This window comes from Desarmillaria tabescens (genome assembly GCF_030435595.1).
Source record: "Desarmillaria tabescens strain CCBAS 213 chromosome Unknown EV420scaffold_14, whole genome shotgun sequence".
NCBI classification, from domain to species: Eukaryota; Fungi; Basidiomycota; class Agaricomycetes; order Agaricales; family Physalacriaceae; genus Desarmillaria; species Desarmillaria tabescens.
In genome coordinates this window covers 1-22,658 of record NW_026848313.1, presented here as the reverse complement: position 1 = coordinate 22,658, position 22,658 = coordinate 1, and the positions used below count along the sequence as shown (strand labels likewise).

Sequence of the window (22,658 nt, the reverse complement as noted above, 5' to 3'; positions counted from 1 at the left end):
GTCTTTGCATCCAGTCATGGCCTAGGAAGATAGGTGTTGTTCCTAGGTCAATGACTGCTAACTCGATGCATTTACTGTGGTCTCTAATCTTGAGTCAAACCTCAGTGAATTTGGTGATATCACTACCCTTGTTGCAAGTACTATCTGTGTTATAGACTGGAGTGGGGTGAGCCACTTTGTGCATGGTAATACCATGATCATGGGTCCACTGCCAATCAATAGCACTTCCTGTACAGCCACTGTTGATCAGGACCCTCACAGAGTGACAGGCCATTGTATTGAAGGTTTCCAGTTGTAGGGTGATTGTGATGTTCTGTCCTCTTGCTCTGCAGACGTACTGGGGTGGTTTGGTAAGCTGGTCCATATGTTCCAGCTTGTTATATTCATCCAGATAGAACTCCCTGACTTGGTCTTTCAAGTCAGTAATCAGTTGGGTGTCAACCTCCAATCTTCGTTGAGGATGAATCCACTGCCTGAGAAGTGATGCCTTCTCTCCTGGAGTCTTGGCAAGTTGCATGGCTCGCTGAGTCCAGGTGGCTCCAAAGGGCTTCAGCCATATGGAGTCTGAAGGGGACTCCTCTGATGCTTTCAGCATTGTGGTCTTCCCCTCCTGAGAGTACTCCACCGATGCTCACTGCATCAGGGTCTTCCTCTTGTCATCATTTGCTATAGGTCCCAAGACTCCTGCCCCCACAGTTACTGAACCAGTTGCCCTTTCTCCTTGGTGTGGACACCCACTTGGGTTAGTTGGGGCTTTGCTGGATTTTAGAGAGTTCTGTAAACTCTTTAAATAACTAAAGTCATCTTTCTCATCAGCGACTTCCTCTAAAGTGACACATACCTTTAATGGGGACTTACTGTTCCCAGTTTGGCCCTCTTGATCCTTGTGGATGATTGAGCAAGTAGACAATAATATTGTCACCTGGTCTAGTGCCAAATCCCTGTTTACTTCCACGTACAGTGCTGGGTTTCCACTCCTAGCTTTAGAACAATCTATCATTGGGTCTGCTAGGCTCCACCAGCCTTTGGCCTCATCCCTAGACTTGCCTGGATTCCCTGACCTCACTGTTAATAAAGCAGCCTGTCATTGGGGAACCTCCATGCACAGGTTAGGTGCCAGTTCGCTGTCATCTGGAATTACTCATGGACATTCCCCTACCTTTGAGCACTGTTGTGCTGGAATGTCTGCCACTTCATGACATGGCTTTCCCAAGCCTTTCACCATTAGGCTACTCACACTCATGTCCCACCACTTGACTCCACCCCAGGGTAAGTGTACCTGAGGTGAGCCCCTCTGCTCGTTCTCAGCCAGGGGTTCTGTACTTATAGAGTGGTGGTAATCCCCCTCTATGCTGTTGGTGCCTGTTAAACCAGTAGTAGGGAGGCAGACGGTCAGCTTACTCTGGGAGAGTACACCTCTGACAGTACCGCTCACATGAGGACTTGGTGAGCAGGGTTCATTGCTCAGTAAGTAGCAGAAATCCCTTTCTATGCCATCTTGGTTCCTTTTGGGTGTTCCCTTGGGAACTCCTACAGGTGTGTAGTCAGCCTTGATATTTGCAGAGGAATACTCTGTCAGCCAGAGGTACCTGTACCGATATGACAAATGTCAGACTATAGTATAGGGATAAGTGAGAAAGGCAATACAAGATATAGAAAGAAATGAACATACCTCCTCAGTGCACAGATAGTGAAGTAGCGACTGAGGAAGGAAGAAGACAATATGTAGTATATATAAGTCTGGAGAGATCACATGGTACACATGTGATCTCAACACAATGTGAATGCATAAATCCAATGTCTATCAAATAAGCACCACATCAGCTAACACACCCCCATTTGATGGACGGTCATCACTTGACTAGACCCAAGAATAAACAGTGCTTCATGTGAAGAGGAGGTGCAAGCAGCTTTGTCAGAATGTTAGCAGTCATCTCGAGTGTTGGAATCCAATGCATGTGAGAGTTTTCAGTTTGAAGGTGTTCACATATAAAGTGATAATGGATATTGATGTCTTTCATGCATGCTGTTGAGCTATACGATGATGCAACTTCTAGCGAGGCTTGATTATCGGAACCAACAGGGAAAGGTCACAGTATTGGGAGAGTCTGTAAGTGTAAGAACATCCACATCCACAGAAGCTCCTTCAGGACATGCATCAGACCCATATACTCTGATTCTGTTGATGACAGTGACACCAATTTTTGTTTTACACTCGACCAAGACATCAGTCCTCCATACAAGAAGATTCCATATCCTGTGATACTCTTTCTATCCCTCTCATCTGAAGCCCAGTCAGCATCGACCCATGCCAGATCTGAGCAAATTATTGCATCTGGTCCCACCTTCTCTTGAAGGTAGGCACTCCCATACTCTATGGCCCAGTCAGAGGTCGCATTGAGATAACACAGTACACCCTTTGCTGCTGCAAGTAATGCCTGAGTCAGTCTGGCATTGTATTGACCCAAAGCCATTGCAGTGTAGGCAAGATCTGGATGTGTTGTGACAGCCAGATAGATGTAGGATCCCATAAGGCTTTGATAGAGCAATTGAATGTCTGCATTGGCAACATCAGGAAGAGTGTTCTCGGCTGGCACAGGAAGTTTATCCAGTTTCATATGTAGGGGAACATTGGAGGGTGTACATTGTAGCATATTATTGGATGCAAGAAGATCTTGTATGAATTGTTTTTGGGAGAGCCAGAGTTTGCATGCAGAATGATCCTGTTCTATGTGTATGCCAAGGAACATGGAGGCAGGTCCCAGATCCGTAATGGAAAAACATCAGTTGAGAGCAGAGATCAGCCACGAATAGAGGGCAGGTGAGTTTGTAGCTGACAACCCATCATCCACATGGACTGGGATTATGATGAATATATCTGATCCATCAGTAAGCATTGGGATGACTGGATGAGGATTAGCTTTAGACCAACAAGTAGTGAACACTGCTTCATCAACTGGACATGATGAAAGGCTAAGACTGTGCAATACAGAGGAGAACTCATGGAACCACTCATGTGATGACTGCTTTAGACCATAGATAGCCTTTTGAAGACGTTGAAATGCTTTAGGATCAGGAAGAGAGAATCCAGGAACTTGTCGCACGTATACTTCTTGTGTAAGGGGCACATTCAGGAATGCTGTCTGAATGTTGAAGGTGTATAGCTCTAAGTCTCCTCTTGCAGCATATGCTAGAATGATACGGATGCTTGTCATCTTGGCTACCAGCGCATAGGTATTCCCACAGTTGTCCAGTCACTGTGTATGCCCTTGCATGACAATCCTGGCCTTGGCAATCTTGAAATCCTCTGCAGCTTTCCATATGAACACACAATGTAAACCAATTGCCTTCTTTCCCTTCAGAAGTTCTACCACTGGCTCAGGATCAAACATATCTTTTTCAGCCATTGCCGTCAACTCTGTCTCCATTACGACTAACCATTTGTCACTGTCTGGTCATGCCATTGCTTTCTGATACATGATAGGAGGTTTTGCCAGATCCTATGTCTTTGAAACCGAGGAGCAATAGGGTAAGGTCTGTGCTAGGAAAGCCATAGGATTAGAAGTCACCACAAGATAGTCCAATGAATCAATGGAGAAGTAGTTGTCAGGTGGATTAACTTCATGTGCTGCTAGTAAAGCTGGTGCATCCACTGCAGCTTTTACTGCTGCTGTCTGTCAATGTCACTGTAGTTTTTGTTCTGTCTGTTCTAGGTAGGTTTTCCATGCATCACCTTTTTCAGTCATTGTCTTAGTGCATGTAGGCCAAGCAGATTGGTCCTCAACTGGTGGTTCAACTTGTGACATGTTGGAATGTGTTTGTGTATCAGTGACCTCATTCTGTAGATCCTTGTTCATCTTCTTCTTTGAACTGAGCTTTCCCAGCATCTCCTCATCGAACTCCACATCTCTGGAAAAATGATACTTTCCTTTCAAATCTCTAACCCACCACCCAATCCTGTCTTTCTCATATTGCACAAAAATCCCCTCAAACATCTTCACTCCACCTTCATCCTCTTTTCCTTAGGAGTAGTGACTCAGCATCTGCACCCCCATATGTGAAGGTGTGACAAATCTGGTTTCTTTGAGTACATCTGTTCATAGGGAGTAGTACCTTTGGGAATTGATGAGTTGGGAAGACACATGTAGAGGTAAGCCATTGTCAGAATTGCATCTGCCAGGAAACATGCTGGTAGACCAGAATGAGCAAGTAGAGCCAATGCACGTTCCTCAATAGTGCAAATAAAACATTTGGTCTTTCTATTTTGCTGATGGGCATATGGTATGTATTGTTGATGATGAATGCCATGCTTGTGCAAGCATTCTTCCATATCCCCATCTGTGAGTTTCGGGAGCATTGTCTGACTGGAGAAACATCATAGGCCAACCTGATACCTTCTCCCATTTGGCAACAGTTTCCTCAAAATGATGAAATGCTTCATTCTTGTGCTTCATCATATGTACCTCTGCTGCTGTATTTTTATCCTCTAGCATGGTGAAGAAATACTTTGCTCTCTGTGGCAATGCAGTAGAGAATGGTCCACATGTATCAATGTGAACCAATTTACAGACCTCCTCAGCATGATTGCCATTATGCTCATATGCATGTTGAGGGTGTTTTCTGATCAAACAGGACAGACACACTAGCTTCATGTTTGGGGCATGTGGGACAATACCCATAGCTGCAGTGCCATTGATGACTTCAGTTGTCATGTCCTGTCCAGGGTGACTGAGCTAACAGTGCCATATATGACATGTGGGTTTAACACGCTTGAAGGGAGTCACCATTGCCATTGCACAAGTATGATCTGGAGAAGATGCAGAGATAACATTGGCAGGAGGTTCAAGTATCTTGCAGTCAACAAAAGAGAGTTGACCCAAGACCTTAGCAGAGAATTTTGAGCCAGTGTACTTAGGGTGGTCCTTAGGAAAATGGATCGTAGTCCAATTCTTCCCAAATAGAAGGAACATATTATGTTCAGTGAGAGCTCTGACTAAAATGAGATTCATCAGGATGCTGGGAGTATGTAGACAGTCCAGGAGGTGAATTGTGATGCATGTGCCATTAACACAACATACTCAAGTGCATATCTCCCCACAAGCTTCAGTGCTGAGGATATCACAGTTTGCAGTTTTGACATCTATGGCTTGATCACAGTTATATGACCAGAAGAAATGATGTTCTTTGAACAGATGAGTGGTGCACTCTGTGTCCAGCAGGGTCTTCACAGTCTGAGTGATCAGGACAAAGACTGCTTCATTCATGACATCCAGGTACCATGTTGACATGGAATCAAGAGGACTCAGAAGGGTGGCACTCATGCAAATGAAAAGATCCTCTGTGTTGTAGGTATCAATGTTACAGTCAGATACAGATAACTTGCTAATGGCAGCATAAACTTCCTCCTCCAAGGTATTGTCATTCTGGTCATCTGAAGTACCAGAGGGAGGGGTAGTATGTAACAAGCATGCCGACAGAAACCTGACTTCCACTCAACCCAACAAACCACAGCCTGAAAACCTACGAATTCCAATTCTCAGTTTCTATTTCATATTCTATTTTATATTCTTTTATATTTCACTTCTCCATTACAATTTATCAATAGCCTGACATCAGTAGCGAATATGTCATCGGACCCCATCAGCTACCGACCAGTAGAATACATCCTCCAACAATCCTAGAATGTAGACCACTCCAAGTAGGAACTAGATCGGACTCCTAACTAATATATAAGCCTTAGAATTACACTGTAGATACTCAGTTCGAATATCAACTTGGTTCAGCCCAATCTCTCTCTCTGACTCTGTCAACTCTTGTCCTCCAGTCCACGGAACTCCGATCTGGTGGACTTATCTCCCAATCCTTCCCTATCATTCCTTGGACTTCCATCTGTACTCATCTCAGGGCTTCAGCTCAGGGGTGACATTGCTAATAGCTTTGCCTATGCCTGATGCATCCTGCAGCATTCCACTACATGCACTTACTGCTGCAATCCTATTGGCACAATCCTAACAGTATATTTGAACTCAAACCCTTGAGTCAAAAATTTCATCTAAATCATGTCTTCTACCTTCACCCTTCCTCCAGAAACCAACTGCAACTCTACGGCCAACAACTGAACCTATATCATGGAGGATATACCTGCCTCTGCCTCAAAGGAGGGTCTGCTTTCCTTTGGAGCAGATTCCGCCCCATCCCAATGCTCCCATAGGGAAACCTACTTGCACAGTGGCTTCACTGCTTGCCAATCCAATGCTAACTGATCGCCTAACCCCTTCCTAGCTCTGTGACTAGAATCCAATGGCTGGGGTGAGTATCAAAGCAACCCCCCATGGAATCCAACTATGTCTCTGTTTGATGATATCCAAGGTCACGATGACAATGATGATCAAGGTTTGGAAGATGGGGAATTTTCCCCTCATATGCCAATGAATGGCCATGGACACTCATTGGGAAATCCTGGCAGTAGTCCACCCAATCCTGGTGGTTCCGGAGATCCTGGTGGTCCTGGTGGTCCCAGAGGAGGACCTAACAACAATCCTGGTAACAACCCTAATCCTCCCAATAACGACACCCAAATCCTCATTCAACTCATGAATGTCCTCCATGGCGTCTCCGATGCTGTCAATGGCAATCAACAATATGCTGTATGCACCAAGGTCAAGGAACCAGATACCTTCAACAGTTCGGACTCCTGAAAACTCAAAGCCTTCATTGTCTCCCTCTAGTTAAACTTCAACGACCGTCCCGACGTGTTCCAATCAGACACAGCCAAAGTCAACTATGCCATCTCCTTCCTTTCCGGTGTCACACTTGACTGGTTTGAACTGGATATCCTCCACCCTAATCACCACAACCCTCCTGCCTGAGCATACTCCTATGCTGCCTTCCTTTCAGAACTCTGAACCAACTTTGGCCCCTTTGATGCCATCAGAGATGCTGAAGATGAACTCGAAAACCTTTGGATGCATGATGGAGACTGCATCATGAAGTATATTGTCAAATTCAATCAGTATGCTGCCATTATTGGCTACGGTGACAACTCCCTTCATCACACCTTTTATCATGGCCTTTGCTCCCACATCAAGGATGATATGGCCCACCACGGGAAACCCAATAATCTCCATGATATGCAGAATCTCGCTCAAGAGCTCGACGCTTGCTACTGGACTCGGAAAGCTGAAATCTCCTGATAAAATCACAGTAACCCATCTTCCTCTTCCAGCAACAGCAACAAGGCGAAGGGTTCTAACTCTTTGTCCCCCAACTCCAACTCTGCGAGCCAAAAGTCCTCCCATTCAGGCTCTGTGGGATCATCTTCGTCTTCCCCCAACAACTCTTCCTCTTCCAACCCTAAGCCCTATGCTGACAAGCTAGGCAAAGATGGCCATCTTACTCAAGAAGAAAAGGACTGTCATCGGAAGAACAACCTCTGCATGTTCTGTGGAGGTAAACACAAAACTGAGGACTGTAACAAGCACAAAGCCATGGCCTCCGCTTGGGGTTGTGCTGCTGCCATGTTGTCTTCTCCTGAACCCTCTGTGTCTGTTGAACCGGTTCCATCAGAATCATAAAACTAGAGAGCAACCCTGTATCCTCCGCACTAGGACAGGGTTGCATTGACTGTCACAGTGCACTGGAGATCGTAACCCTCAATGCTGCCACTCTTTCCAATCATTCCCTAACTGCCTCTCTCTCATGTGAAGTTGGCTCTGGATCAGAGTCCGATGGTTCACCCATTTCTACTATCCTTTGTTTTCTCGCACTCGTTGATTCTGGCTCTAGCCACTGCTTTGTTGATTCGAAGTATGTTGAGGATCACAATCTCCTTACCAAATCCATCCCCCCTGTCCAACTTCGGCTTCTTGACAGCTCCATCAGATCTCACATCTCCCAATCTATTTCCTTCCCAATCTGTTTCCCTTCCGGAGACATCCTTCCTATTGACTTCTATATCACTCATCTAGATTCATCTTGTAATGTTGTTCTGGGATACAACTGGCTCTCCCACTACAATCCATTGATTGACTGAGTAAAGCATAGTATCACTTTCTGTTCACCATTATCAGTTGTTTCCTCTTCAAGTGCTTTCATGGCTGCCAACACACATGTGCTAGTCTGCTCAGACTCTTCCAGTCCAATCCCACCATCCCAATCCTCATCTCCCATCCCAAAATCGAGACCCTGATGGGCTCTGCCACCTTACAAACCTATCTATTTCTACCCTACCATTCCTTCCTTTGGTGCTTCAGCTGCCCCCAAGATATCTATTATTTCGGCTGCTGCTTTTGCCTGAGCTTGCACAGAAGAAGAGGCCCAGCAGTTCACATTACAACCTTCTACGCCTAGTGTTAGTGGCAAGTCTACCTCTGTGGCCCCTGCTGACTTATCTGATGTCCCACCGGAGTACCATGAATTTGCTGATGTATTCAGTGACTCCCTTTCTGAAAAACTCCCTGAGCATCGCCCCTATGACCTCAAGATCAATATTGAGGAAGGTTCCACTCCTCCGCTCGGTCCCATCTATTCCCTTTCTGAATCCAAACTAAAAGCCTTACATGAGTTTATTGATGACAATGTCCATAATGGTTTTATCACTCCTTCCCGCTCTCCACACGGAGCTCTGGTACTGTTTGTCAAGAAGAAAACTGGTGAACTTAAACTCTGTGTAGATTATCATGGACTTAATAAAATCTCTAAAAAAGACCATTACCCTCTGCCCCTCATTTCCAACCTCCTCGATTCCATGCATTCTGCTCGTCTCTACACCAAGCTAGACCTTTGACATGCCTACCATCTCATCCACATAGCCGAGGGTGATGAATGGAAAACTGCTTTTCAGACCCGCTACGGCTCCTTTGAATGGCATGTCATGCCATTTGGACTCACCAATGCTCCTGTGACTTTCCAATGCTTCATCAACAACATCTTTTCTGATATGCTTGATGTATCTGTTGTCGTATACCTTGATGACATCTGTATCTACTCCAACAATCCCAAGGATCACCAAAAACATGTACGCAAAGTCCTTTGCAGACTCCAAGCCAATGACCTCTACTGCAAGGGTTCTAAATGTGAATTCCATCAGGACTCCATCAAATATCTTGGTTACATCCTCTCGCCTGAAGGCTTACACATGTCCAAAGACAAGGTCAAGGCTATTACTGACTGGCCAGTTCTGCGCAAGGTCAAGGATATCCAATCCTTCCTTGGCTTCACCAATTTCTACCGCCACTTTATTCATGAGTACAGTGAGCTTGTCCTGCCCTTAACATGACTCACTCACAAAGGTACTCCATGGAAATTCGACAATGAATGCCTATCCACTTTCAATGAGTTAAAGCAGGCTTTTATTCATGCTCCTATCCTCACCCACTGGCTTCCTAACTGACAATTGGTTGTGGAAACCAACGTGTCCGACTATGCTAATGCTGCCATCCTATCCATTTACCTTGAGGATGGTGAGATCCATCCAATCTCCTTCTTGTCCCAGAGTCTCCATGGTGCTGAACTCAACTACGATATGCACAATAAAGAGCTTCTAGCCATCTTCGAAGCTTTCAAATACTGGTGCCACTACCTTGAAGGCTCCACGGAAGCCGTTGATGTTGTTACAGATCACAAGAACCTTGAGTACTTCTCTACTACCAAGGTCCTTACTCGACGTCAAGTGCGCTGGTCTGAATTCCTCTCCCAATTCAACCTTGTTATTCGGTTCCGACCAGGTAAACTTGGTGGGAAACTGGATGCCCTCACTAGACGATGGGACATCTACCCTAAAGAGGGGGATAGTCAATATGCTCAAGTCAACCCTCACAATTTCCGACCCGTTTTCACTCAAGAACAACTCTCCGCTTCACTCCACACTACATTCCTTGAAGGTCCTGTCTTATGTGCTAGTGCTATCATGGACATCGACAAGCTCCACTCTGATATCAAGAATGCACAGCCATTGGATTCCGCTGCCACCGAAGGCCTTTGACTCGCATCTTCCCCTTCCAACTCCTCTCGGTGGTCCGTGGACGAATCAGGACTACTACGTCTTGACAGTTGCATTTATGTCCCGGAAACCGATGATCTCCATCTTCGCGTTCTCCAAAACAATCACAACCACATCTTGGCAGGTCATTTTGGTCAAAATCGGACTCTCGAACTCGTCCGATGGAATTACACCTGGCCACAGATGCGTGAATATGTTCGCCACTACGTTAAATCTTGCACTACCTGTGGACATAACAAAACACCTAGACACCGTCCTTTTGGCTTACTCAAACCATTGCCGGTCCCAGAATGCCCGTGGGATTTCATTTCCATGGACTTCATCAAACAACTACCGGATTCCAATGGATTCACTGCTATCCTTGTAGTGGTCGACCACGCAAGTAAGCAAGCAATTTTCATTCCTACCCACGACACCATCAACTCCGAAGAGCTCGCTCAGTTATTCATTAACCATGTGTTCGCTAAACATGGCATCCCCAATCATATAACCTCTGACCGTGGCTCCGAATTTGTCTCCCAGTTCACTCGTGCTCTTGCCAAAGCCTTGGATATGGAGCTTCACTTCACTTCCAGATATCACCCGAAGGCCGACAGACAAACTGAATGCGCTAACCAAACTCTGGAACAGTACATCCGCATCTACTGCTCCTATCAACAAGACAATTGGGATACCTTACTACTCATTGCCGAGTTTGCTTACAACAACGCTCCCAATGCTTCCACCAGAATCTCTCCATTCTTTGCTAACAAAGGCTATCATCCCAATATCACCGTACATCCTGAACGCGACATCACCTCTGCTTGGGCCCATGACTTCATCGTTAACCTCAATGAGCTCACCAATTTCTTCGAGATGAAATCACTTATGCTCAGTCCCATTACAAGTTCCAAGCAGACAAGCGGCGGTCCCCGGCTCCTGACTTCAAAGTAGGTGACAAAGTCTACCTCAGTTCCAAACATATCAGAACTACTCGCCCTACTGCGAAATTTGCCGAAAAATTCCTAGGACCATTCGATATCATTGCTCAGCCAGGATCCCATTCCTTCACTCTCAAACTCCCGTCGGACCTCCGCTCCATTCACCCTGTGTTCCATGTCTCCCAACTTGAACCCGTGGAGACCAATACTACCCCTAACCGTACCCAACCTCCACCACCTCCAGTTGAAGTCAACGGTGAAGAACAGTATGAGATCTCTCAAATCCTCGACTCTAAACTCGACCATCGGTTCCGCTGTCCACTCCTATACCAAGTCCAATGGTTGGGTTATGAAGGTACCAATGAAGAGTTTGCCTGGATCCCTGCTACAGAATTCTCCATGGACGAATACATTGAAGACTTCCACCAATGTTACCCAGACAAACCAGGACCGCTATCCAAAGTCACCATCCGCAAAGTCTCCCTCAAACCCTCGCCCATTGCTTCTTGACCTACTCATAACTTATCGGCTCCCTACGGCCTCCGCTCCTCAAATTTCAAATCAAATCCTGGAAAACTATTGCAAATTACCTTCCTAATTGGGAACGGAGCCCATTGGGCACCTATTTCTTGCTTTCCTTCTCCCTCTTACTCACTCAAGCCTACAAGCCAAGATATATATATATATTTATGCCCATCGGGGCCTGCGCTTCAAAATCCGTGTACAAGACAACATCCAAAAAATATATACAAGTCCAAGAAGAGCGCCTAGGATTCTGCGTGCACCAACTCTCCCATCACCACATCCTCGTCCACCCTATCTTCCCTTCCACTTCCTTCCTCCTCATCACTCATAACAATAAGCTCCAGCTCATCCAGTGCCGGAATGCCGATGGCACCCACGCCCGGGCACATCTCATCCCTCTTCTTCTCCTCGGGATCCAATTCCCCTTCAGAATCCTCTACCAAAAACTCATCCGCATCCTCCAAATACCTCTTCCACAACGCCCACTCAATCCGACGGCCTCCGAGCGCATAGAACTTGTCCCTTGTGTCCAAGAAATGGTTGCAACGTTTGATGGCCAATCGAAGACCGTCTTTCCCAAGGCAGCCATACCAAACTTGCATGTTGGCGACCTCGAAGGGATCTGTGGCATCGAGGGTTTCGGTACCCATCATGTGGGCATTCCACAACTGGGCAACGTCCTTGTCAAGTCGCATACACATCGCGATCCATAGGGCCTCCGAGTTCACGTTCTTGAGGTTTCCGAGCTTGACCTTTGATGCTGCCCATTCCTCCCTAAACTCCTCGACGAAATCCGACGGCCACTCCGGAGCATCACCCTCATGAAAATCGTCGACCAAGTCATCGACGTGGCTTCCGAGGAAATCCACCTTTCCCTCTACCCTTTCCAAGCCTTCCTGGAAATTGTCCATCTTGTCGCAAAGTTTTTGTAGGAGGTCGATGACCTCACTGGACCCTGCAGATCCCAAACTTTCACCTTGTGGAAACACACACTTGTTCTTCTTTAACTTGCACCGTTCGCAAGTACGCCCGCGGCGAATGAAACATTTTACGTTGTCTGCCTTACAACGTCCACAACGCTCTATGCACCAAGTCAGCAAAACAGTCGGAACCCACGGGGAAGCCTACCATTATCCTTATATTCCTCGTCGTCTGCCTGCATCTCAGGCTCGGTTTTCAACTTCTTCAACGGCCGCCCTGACGGCCCTGCGACTTCCTCCTCTCCACTCAATACCACCGCACTGGACTTGGCCTTCCTCTTCTTTGAATTCCCTGCGGCCTCTGAATCCGTCGCCTTACCCTTACCCTTCCTATCCTTCCTCTGCTTTACCAACTTTTTCAACGCCTTCCCCTTCGGGTCCTTTTCCCGCTCGTCATCTCCGTCGGACCCGCTACCAACCTTGCTCCCCCCACTGTCACCTTCCTTCTCCTTTGCCTGCTCCTTCTCGGCCTCCACGGCCTTCCGAGCCTCCAACGCCTTGGCCTTAGCCTCATCCGCTAACTTCTTCTCTGCGGTTTTCCTCTCCTCCAAAGCCCTTGCCTCTTCTTCCAATCGCTTCGCCTCTGCCTCTTCCTCTTGTCGCTTCCTCTCCGTGGCCTCCCGCTCCTCCTGCTCCTCTTTTGCCTTGGCTTCGGCAACCCGCTTCTCCCGTGCCAACTTCTTCTCCCGCCGCTCCAACTCCTGGGCCTGTTTCTTCTCCTCCTTCAGCTTTTGCGCCTTCCAGGCTTCATGGGCCTCCACGGCGTCCTCCCTCGCTTTTTCCACGGTGTCCCGCTCATCGAAGAAAACTTCTAGTTCATCCGGGCGAAGATTGTCGGGTGTTGGGGCGGGCTCATAGGGCTCGGAAGTTACGGACAAATGATACTCAACGTTAGAAGACATAGCAAATGTTGATGACGGAGTTAGGGAAAGACACAGAGATGGTGGTGGTTACAGGTCAAGAGTTGAAAACTCACGTGACCAACCAGAAAAAATTCCACGCAGACACACTTGGCCATCGGGATCTGCGTCCTTGAGGGCAAGAATGCTAAGGGGGGGATACTGTAACGAGCATGCCGACGGAAACCCGACTTCCACTCAACCCAACAAGCCACAGCCCAGAAACCTACGGATCCCGATTCCCACTTTCTATTTCATATTCCATTTCATATTCCATTTTATATTTCACTTCTCCATATTAATTTATCAATAGCCCGACATCGGTAGCGAACATGTTATCGGACCCCATCGGCTACCGACTGGTAGAATACATCCTCCGACAACCCTAGAATGTAGACCACTCCGAGTAGGAACTAGATCGGACTCCTAACTAGTATATAAGCCTTAGAATTACACTGTAGATACTCAGTTCGAATATCAACTTGGTTCAGCCAAATCTCTCTCTCTCTAACTCTACGTCTAACTCTCGTTCTCCAGTCTGCGGAACTCCAATCCGTTGGACTTATCTCTTACCTCGTCCCTGCCACTCCACGGACTTCTGTCCGTATCCATCTTAGGGCTTCGGCTCAGGGGTGACGTTGCTAATAGCTTCACCTATGCCCGATGCATCCTGTGGCATTCCGCTACGTGCACTTACCGCCGCAATCCTATTGGCACGATCCTAACATATACCAGGTGCGCCTTCCTATTTACCATAATGGCACTGAGGGCTCATGTCCCTCAGTGGGCAGGCAGGAGGGACTATTATGTTCTTCCAAGAAAGCAGTAACCATAGAAGAGGTCCCAGATGAGGAGGATGATTTCAGTTATCTACAGAGTTTGAAGAACTCTAAAAAATCTTCCCTGTGCAGGCCATCCCCAAGTGGAAAAGTCCTCAGTAGCTCACGTGAACAGGCAGGAGTCTCAGTAACTGCAGAAGAACAAAGGGCCACAAAACCTGCAGCGAATGGTGACCAGGGGAAGACCATGAAGCCGAATGGCCTACCAGCCAAGTACTCTTCGTTGGAGTACCCTGAATGGCAATGGATGCAACTGTTTGGCCCTGACTGGACCAAATGTGCACTCCGGCTAGCCAAAACGGCGAGCAAGGCACGAGGCATACTAAACGGATGGGTTCACCCCTGATGCTTAACAGAAGTCAATGATGAGCTAGTGGAGAGTCCAAAAGAGAAAGCCAATGAAGAATATTTGGACCGGAAAGAGGCATTGGAATGGCTGAAAAACCTACAACTTCCACTGCAGTACATTCACAGAGGAAGGGGGCATAGCGTCACGATCAAGTGTCAACTAGAAAAGGTGGATACCCTGGACGCATATAATATTACCACCCTGGTAGACAGTGGCTGCACAGGGAGTGCGATAGATCGCAAATGGGCAAAAGCTCACTTTCTTAATACACGAAAAGTCACTCATACTATTCCCATGTACAATGCTGATGGAACCAGGAACAAGGGGGGAGACATCACAGAATATGCGGAAGTATGCCTGCGAATTGGGGATCACACCGAATATCTCGAATTAGCAGTGGTGGACTTAGGCACAATGCTCTTGTTCCTCAGATTTGACTGGCTTAAGTGCCACAACCCCACCATTGACTGGAAGACAGGAGCAGTAGTGTTGGCCAGATGTGATTGCCAGAAAATACCATTCAAGTTACTGGATGAAGGACCCAACGCAATACTGAATCACCAAATATGAGTGTCAGGATAGAGGTCACACTTTGGTTCAGATTAGAGTTAGTGCTTAACAGTCTATTGCCATCACGGTATTTGTTATCTTGCCCAATGGTATTTCTCTTTGACAGCATTTCCATTAATTCCACCAATTCTGCCCATGGCTTTTACTAGTTAATTGCCATCACTTTGTTCATGGCTTGCCAGTATTCTCAGTTATACCAGATTCTGTTCCTTCTCATCTATCAAGACTCTTCCCAGCTTATAGCCAACACTTTCTAGTACTCGATTGTTAAGGGTACTACTTTGCTGACTGAAAAGTCACAGTGTATACTTGCATTCTTGAGAAATTCATCACACGGAGGTGCACCAAAACACTCACACAACAACAAAGCCTTTATTGCTACTACATGCCATTTGCTGTGAACTTCTCTAGAGTTTTGGTTTTTGCTGTTGCCACAGAAGTTTAAACTCATCAATGGACCCAATAATGTCGCCTTCACCGAGTACTCTGACACCAATAGCAAGGAGCTACCAGAGTACTATACCCACTCCAGATCCCTGTTTAGTGAGGACCAGTGGGTTGTCTTCCTGGGTGACACTCCCAAGAGAGACAGGCTCCTTGACTGGTTTGCCAGAAACCAACCCCTTCCGGATCCTATCATCCTCCCAAACCATGTCCCCGAGGAGCTTGATCAGGCAAACCTCCATCCATACCCCTACTGTAACTGTGCCATCTGCTGATGACTCAGGACCTTGGCCAGTGATGGGTATGATAGAGAAGACATGCCCCAGAGCTCGTACCTTTCCTCACACCCAAGGGAGGGTTCTTATCTGATGGATATGACAGAGACTTCATCCCCCCCCCCAAGGGCTATGGCCCTGGATCTGGGAATGGGCAGACACTGTGGAGATCTGGGATGAGTACTGCAGATACTTCACGGATGTATGGGACTGGAATGAGATCTGGTATGCAGCATGGGTGGAGACCCCACCCAATCAGCATCATCAGAGGAGGAAGGTGGACCTGCACCAGCTGCACCAGGAGGAGATGGCAGTGGTCCAGGAGGATCTGGAGGAGGCAGAGGTGACAGTGGTGGATCTCCACCCATACCATCTCAGCCCCCAGCACCACCATCACCCTGCAGTGACCCAAATCTATGATCACTGCCTCACCCTGAAAATCCCCCCTTACCGCCTGATCTGCCAGGCAGCTGGGAGATTGCCAACAAACAGCCCTCCTGTTTGATGGGAATGCGATGAGCTGGTGGGTCCACCAGCAATGACACTACAAGGACCTGCACAGTAGAAGGCATCATGTTCCTATCTGGGAAGCCTTCCAAGAAAGCATTCGCAAATGCTTCAAGGAAGTAGTGGAGGTCCAAATCAAGCATGTCCAGTGGAAGAAACTGCAACAGTCGCAGTTCAAGACAGCCATGGAGTTCTTCAAGAAGTTTGAAGAAATGGCAGTGGAAGTGAAACACTTCCACAATAATGAGAAAATGGAGGAAGTCATCACCCTTGTGATCTGGCCTAATGTCAAGCAGATCATTATGGCTGGAGATAATATGTGCCCTATCACCTACTGGGAGTGGAAGTGCTGAGTCAGCCAGATGGACAAGAACTATCGAGTTCACATCATCCAAGGTGGCAGATATCCCAGCAGTACTATAGGCTTCAGGCCCAGAGCAGCAGGGGGCTCTTCGATGAGTTTGAAGGGCAACAAAAGGGATGCCACTGGAATCACATACGGTGGTGAAGGCAACCCTATGGACATCGATCATCTCAGAAGAAAAAAGCAATATTTCCAGTGCAGACACACTGGACATCTCAGACAAGACAATAAGTGCTTGTCTGACAAGTTGAAGTGGTTAATCAAGCCAAAGAAACCATCGACTTTTGCAACCCATCTCAGAGCCATCCTGGCTGAGATAGAGGAGGAAGACCTTGCTAGCTCGACAGGGATCGAGGAAGTAAAAGAGACACTGGCATAGGACTTAGCAATTCTACTTCGCCAGCCAGAGTTTATCATGATGCATCTCACATTATGAATATTCATGCTGATACTGTACCTGTAGGTACTTGTAATAATATATCACTTTCATCATACACCATCAAGGAATTGCAAGGCACAAAGAGAATCTCAAGGTGAGTATGTTAGCTGGTGTGGTGCTTATTTGATGGACATTGGATTTATGCATTCACATCATGTCAAGATCACATGTGTACCACATGATCTCTCCAGACTTATATATACTACATATTGTCTTCTTTCCTCCTCAGTCACTACTTCACTATCTGTGCACTGAGGAGGTATGTTCATTTCTTTCTATATTTTGTATCATCTTTCTCACTTATCCCTATACTATAGTCTGACATTCATCGTATCAGTACAGGTACCTCTGGCTGACAGGTTATGGGTTTATACTCAGCCTGACCTACTGGTAGATGACACAAATATTCTCTTGTGACTTGCCAATTTTTGCTCTAGCCATATTGCCTTGTTTCATCCCATGGCACCTCTGTCCTTAGTTTTTTGGTGACAGATGACCATTCCTCTCACCTGGCTGCCATAGACGAACATTTCTGCAACCCACCCAGTCTCATACCTCGCTTTTCTCAATGCATATACACTGACTGACAAAAATAAAGAAACACATGGTTTTTTTGATTGGAGTCGCAATAGCTCCTCAATGCTGTAATATTTTTTCAGACTTTCAGTGAGAGAAATATAGCTTAATTGATGTAGTTTATTGTTAGAAAAAGAATGAGGTACATACATGAAAAAAATGATGAGATATAAATATGTTAGCCGAGAGTGTCATTTTTAGCAGTGTAAGTAAAATGAGAAAACAAGATAATTGACCTGACAAAAAGTCCAACAACCTAATATCTAGTATGCCTGCCCTTTGCCAATATCAAGGACCTCACCCATGATGGGATACTACCATATAATGCATTGCAATACTCTTTTCCAAGTGCAGCCCACTCCCTGCAGAATGGCAAATAATGTGGCAGTCGTTGTTGGGTGACATGGTCTGTTGTTCAGACGATGTTCGAGAGTAGCCCAAGCATTCTCTATGATGCTTTGGTCAGGGCTGTTTGGTGGCCAGTCCATTACAGAGATGTTTTGGTCAGCAAGCCACTTTTTCGTAAGCCGAGCTGTGTGCTTGGGGTCATTATCCTGCTGAAAAAGGACATCATCGACTGAGAGTTTGTAGTCCTGGAGGGTGCCGAGAAGTCCTTCATTAAGTATCTGGCAGTACTGGACAGCATTCATAGTGCCTTCCACCAAAATCAGCTGTCCGAAGCCCAAACTCGTCATGCATCCCCAGACCATCACCCCCCCACCTCCATGCTTCAACCAGGGCAACATGTTATGCACATCTAGTGCCTCACCAGGACCCCTATGACACCACTGCACTCCATCCAACCCAAAGAAGTTGAATTTGGACTCATCTGAGTAGAGCACAGTACCCCATTTTTCTGCTCCCCATTCTGCATGTGTCTCTGTCCACACCCCTCGCTTTCTAACATGAGCCTTCATGAGCATTGGTACCTTCCACCTCTTGTAACCCTTTAGGCCCTCATCTGAAAGCCTGCACTGCACAGTGCGCTCCGAAAGATGGTCGAAATACCCCCATTGAACATTGACCGCTGTCTGGCAGTCGTGACTACGGATTTTTTGCATGGCAAATTTAATATCTGCATCGTCCATCTTGCATGGGCAGCCTCACCCTTCGATGCGAGCATAGTAGTTCTCCTTCCCTTCATATTTGTGGCCAGTTTTGCAGACGGTAGAGCACGAACATCCAATGACATTGCTGATTTCAGTGCAGGTGTGGCCTTCATTGAGGAGAGTGCAAATACAGGCTGCTTTCATAGGGGTAATAGGCACATTTGGTTTGCGAGGAGGAGGTGAATACATGATAGGAATTTCAGTGCAATTGGCCCAGGTGGTGGTTCAGATTCAAGTTGGTTCCGACGTTGATGTGATGCTATTACATCATCAAAATTGGCATGTGGTTTCACAGCCCTCTTACTTTGCTCACTGACTGGTATTTTTGCCTCATTCTTTTCATAATATTAAACTACAGATATCAAGCTACATTACACCCACTGGAAGTCCAAAAAAATATCACAGCATTGAGGAGCTATTGCGACTCCGATCAAAAAAACCATGTGTTTCTTTATTTTTGTCGGTCAGTGTACATGCATATATTCCATGTTTCGTATGCCTCCTGCCCAATGGCCATCTGTTGCTCCAGATGTCTTCTGGCCACCTGCACCTCCTCCAGTTTTTCCATCTCATAACTCGGTGCAATCCTTACTGTCATTGGGTGCAATTTCTAGTCAATCTTCACAGCTCTCATTCCAACACTCACACTCATTGTGGCCGAATCTGTACCCACCTGGTGCTCCTCCTGTGAACCCATCTCTTCACTCTGTGCCTGGTCTGTATGTCAATGACTCATATAATTCCTCTTGTTTTACACTGTCTTCTTCTAATAATTCTTTTCGTTGCCCTCCTAGTGTAGCTCCTTCCATTTCTTCATCTCATATACCAGTAAATCCAGTGCAACCTTTGTTTCTAGCACAGCCTTCTTTTCCCATGCAACCATCTTATAATGTACCTACCAATTATTTTCCTTTTCCCTTTATGCATTCCCAAAATCAACTGTTGCAACCTACTGTACAAAACAACCATCAAATGAATACCAAAAATAATAATCAACTGATACAACATACCTATAATTACTATATGTACTCTTCTCCATCTTCTTCCATAGCTACTCCTTCTACTTCTTTCATTCCTGAACTCATGGGGAGGAGCACTTGGTTGCTATGGATTTGAGCCATCAAGACAGTTATGGATCTGAATGGCATCCTTCCTCATATAATTGAGGATCCTCTGCTTGGCATCATCATGTTAAATCCAATAAGAGTACCAACTTATCCTCCGATGTTACATCAGGCATCTACACAGCAGGATTGGGATGTATTCTTAGCATAGCATCGAAAAGATGCAGTGATGATCCACATCTTGACATCTTGTCGTTCTGCTGAGGTGTCTGCTGTCCTTCCTATGGTCGATGATCATGGGGGTGCAGATCAGGAATACACTGCCTGCACACTCCTGACCATCTTGCAGAAGCATTTCAGCTTGGGACAACCCATACAAGCCCATGCAGCATGTGAGGCTCTATGTTCCTATATGGTCGACATGAGGAATGTTACTAAGTTTGTTCAGTGGTGGTGTTTGACTGTTCTCTCACTCCATGCAGAGTGCTACCCCCTCATTTATTTTGACATGGCATTGAACTTCATGTGTAACCTGCCTGAAGATGGTGGTTGGTACCTCCCTCTTCAACAGGAGATGACCAGGGACTGTGGGCAAACTTCAGACAGTATTGACTTTGGCTACCTTGATGCTCTGATGGACAGGGTTATTGATCTCGACATCCAGTGGCACCTTTTGAAGGGTTCCAATCATTCGAATTGGAGGAAGTGTGATGTGTGCAGCCAGCAGAGTCACACCATGGAGCAACATGATCCATCGAAGCAATGTCCTGTCAAGTCAGTGCCTAATGGTCATCCTCCTAATCATCAACCAGGTCATCCTCCAGACAAGTCCTACAATACACCTCGTGCTGACTATGCTGATACTATATTAGGATCATGCCAATAGGATTGCAGCAGTAAGTGCATGTAGTGGAATGCCACAGGATGTGTCAGGCATAGGTGAAGCTATTAGCAATGTCACCCCTGAGCTGAAGCCCTGAGATGAGTACAGATGGAAGTCCAAGGAATGATAGGGAAGGATTGGGAGATAAGTCCACCAGATCGGAGTTCCGTGGACTGGAGGACAAGAGTTGACAGAGTCAGAGAGAGAGATTGGGCTGAACCAAGTTGATATTCGAACTAAGTATCTACAGTGTAATTCTAAGGCTTATATATTAGTTAGGAGTCTGATCTAATTTCTACTTGGAGTGGTCTACATTCTAGGATTGTCGGAGGATGTATTCTACCGGTTGGTAGCCGATGGGGTCCGATGACATATTCACTACTGATGTCAGGCTATTGATAAATTGTAATGGAGAAGTGAAATATAAAAGAATATGAAATGGAATATGAAATAGAAACTGAGAATTGGAATCCATAGGTTTCCAGGCTGTGGTTTGTTGGGTTGAGTGGAAGTCAGGTTTCCATTGGCATGCTCATTACAGTATCCCCCTCTTAGCATTCTTGCCCTCAAGGACACAGATCCTGATGGCCAAGTGTGACCATGTGGAATTTTTTCAGGTTGGTCACATGGCTTTTCACCTCTTAGTTTTCTACCACCACCATCTCTTCTATTTTCTGAGTTTTGTCCTCATCGTTGGGCATGTCGTCCACCATTGAATACTGCACTTCCATGACTCCTGAACCATACCAACCTGCCCCGACGCCTGAAGATATTTGGCCTGAAGACCTAGAGGCCTTTTATGATGAGCGGGACACTGCAGAGAAGGCTAGGGAGGATGCCGCAGAGGCCCATGAGGCCTGGAAGGTGCAGAAGCAAAAGGAGGAAAAGAGGTGGGCTCTGGAGTTAGAACAGCAAGAGAAAAAGTTGGCGCAGGAAAGAAAGGTTGTGGAGGCTAAAGCAAGGAAGGAGAGGGAGGAGCGGGAGGCCATGGAGAAGAAGCAGCAAGAGGAGGCAGAGGCTAAGGCAAAGGCAGAGGCAACCACTGCAGAGCAGCGGAGGTTGGAAGAGGAGGCAAGGGCCTTAGAAGAAAGGAGGGCTGCGGAGGCGAGGAAGGAGAAGGAGAAGGAGAGGGTAGATGGGAATGAGGGGAGCAAGGTTGGTAGCAGGTCTGATGGAGATGATGAGTGGGAGAAGGACCCGAAGGGGAAGGCGTTGAAAAAGTTGGTAAAGCAGAGGAAGGATAGGAAGGGTAAGGGCAAGGCCACGGATTCGGAGGCCATGGGGAATTCAAAGAAAAGGAAGGTCAAGTCCAGTGCAGTGGTATTGAGTGGAGAGGAGAAAGTCGCAGGGCTGTCTGGGAGGCCATTGAAGAAGTTGAAGACCAAGCCTGAGATGCAGGCGGATGATGAGGAATATAAGGATAATGGTAGGTTCTTCCACAGGTTCCAGCTATTTTGCTGATGGTGTATAGAGCATTGTGGACATTGTAAGGTGGACGACATAAAATGTTTCATTCACTGCAGGCATACTTGCGAATGGTGCAAATTAAAGAAAAGCAAGTGCATGTTTCCACAAGGTGAAGGTTCAGGATCTCCAGGGTCCAATGAGGTCATCAACCTCCTACAAAAACTTTGCGACAAGATGGATGATTTCCAGGAAGGCTTGGAGAGGGTAGAGGGAAAGGTGGATTTCCTTGGAAGCCGCATCGATGACTTGGTTGATGATTTTCATGAGGGTGATGCTCCAGAATGGCCATTGGATTTCATTGATGAGGAGTTTAGGGAGGAATGGGAGGCATCTAAGGTCAAGCTTGAGGACCTCAAGAATGTTGACTCGGAAGCCCTATGGATCATGATGCGGATGCGCCTGGACAAGGATGTCACCCATGTCTGGAACGCCCAAGTTACAGGCACAA

The 22,658-nt window shown here is 46.6% G+C and overlaps 1 protein-coding gene across 1 annotated transcript; it reads left to right on the top strand.

Moving 5' to 3' along the window:
* Nucleotides 1-20,143: 20,143 nt before the first annotated feature.
* On the top strand, nucleotides 20,144-20,746 carry EV420DRAFT_1641639 (uncharacterized protein; the record flags this gene model as incomplete). Its single annotated transcript, XM_060477267.1, has 1 exon — nucleotides 20,144-20,746. The coding sequence occupies one exon, from the start codon at nucleotides 20,144-20,146 to the stop codon at nucleotides 20,744-20,746; it is 603 nt and encodes a 200-aa protein (XP_060331651.1).
* Nucleotides 20,747-22,658: the final 1,912 nt, after the last annotated feature.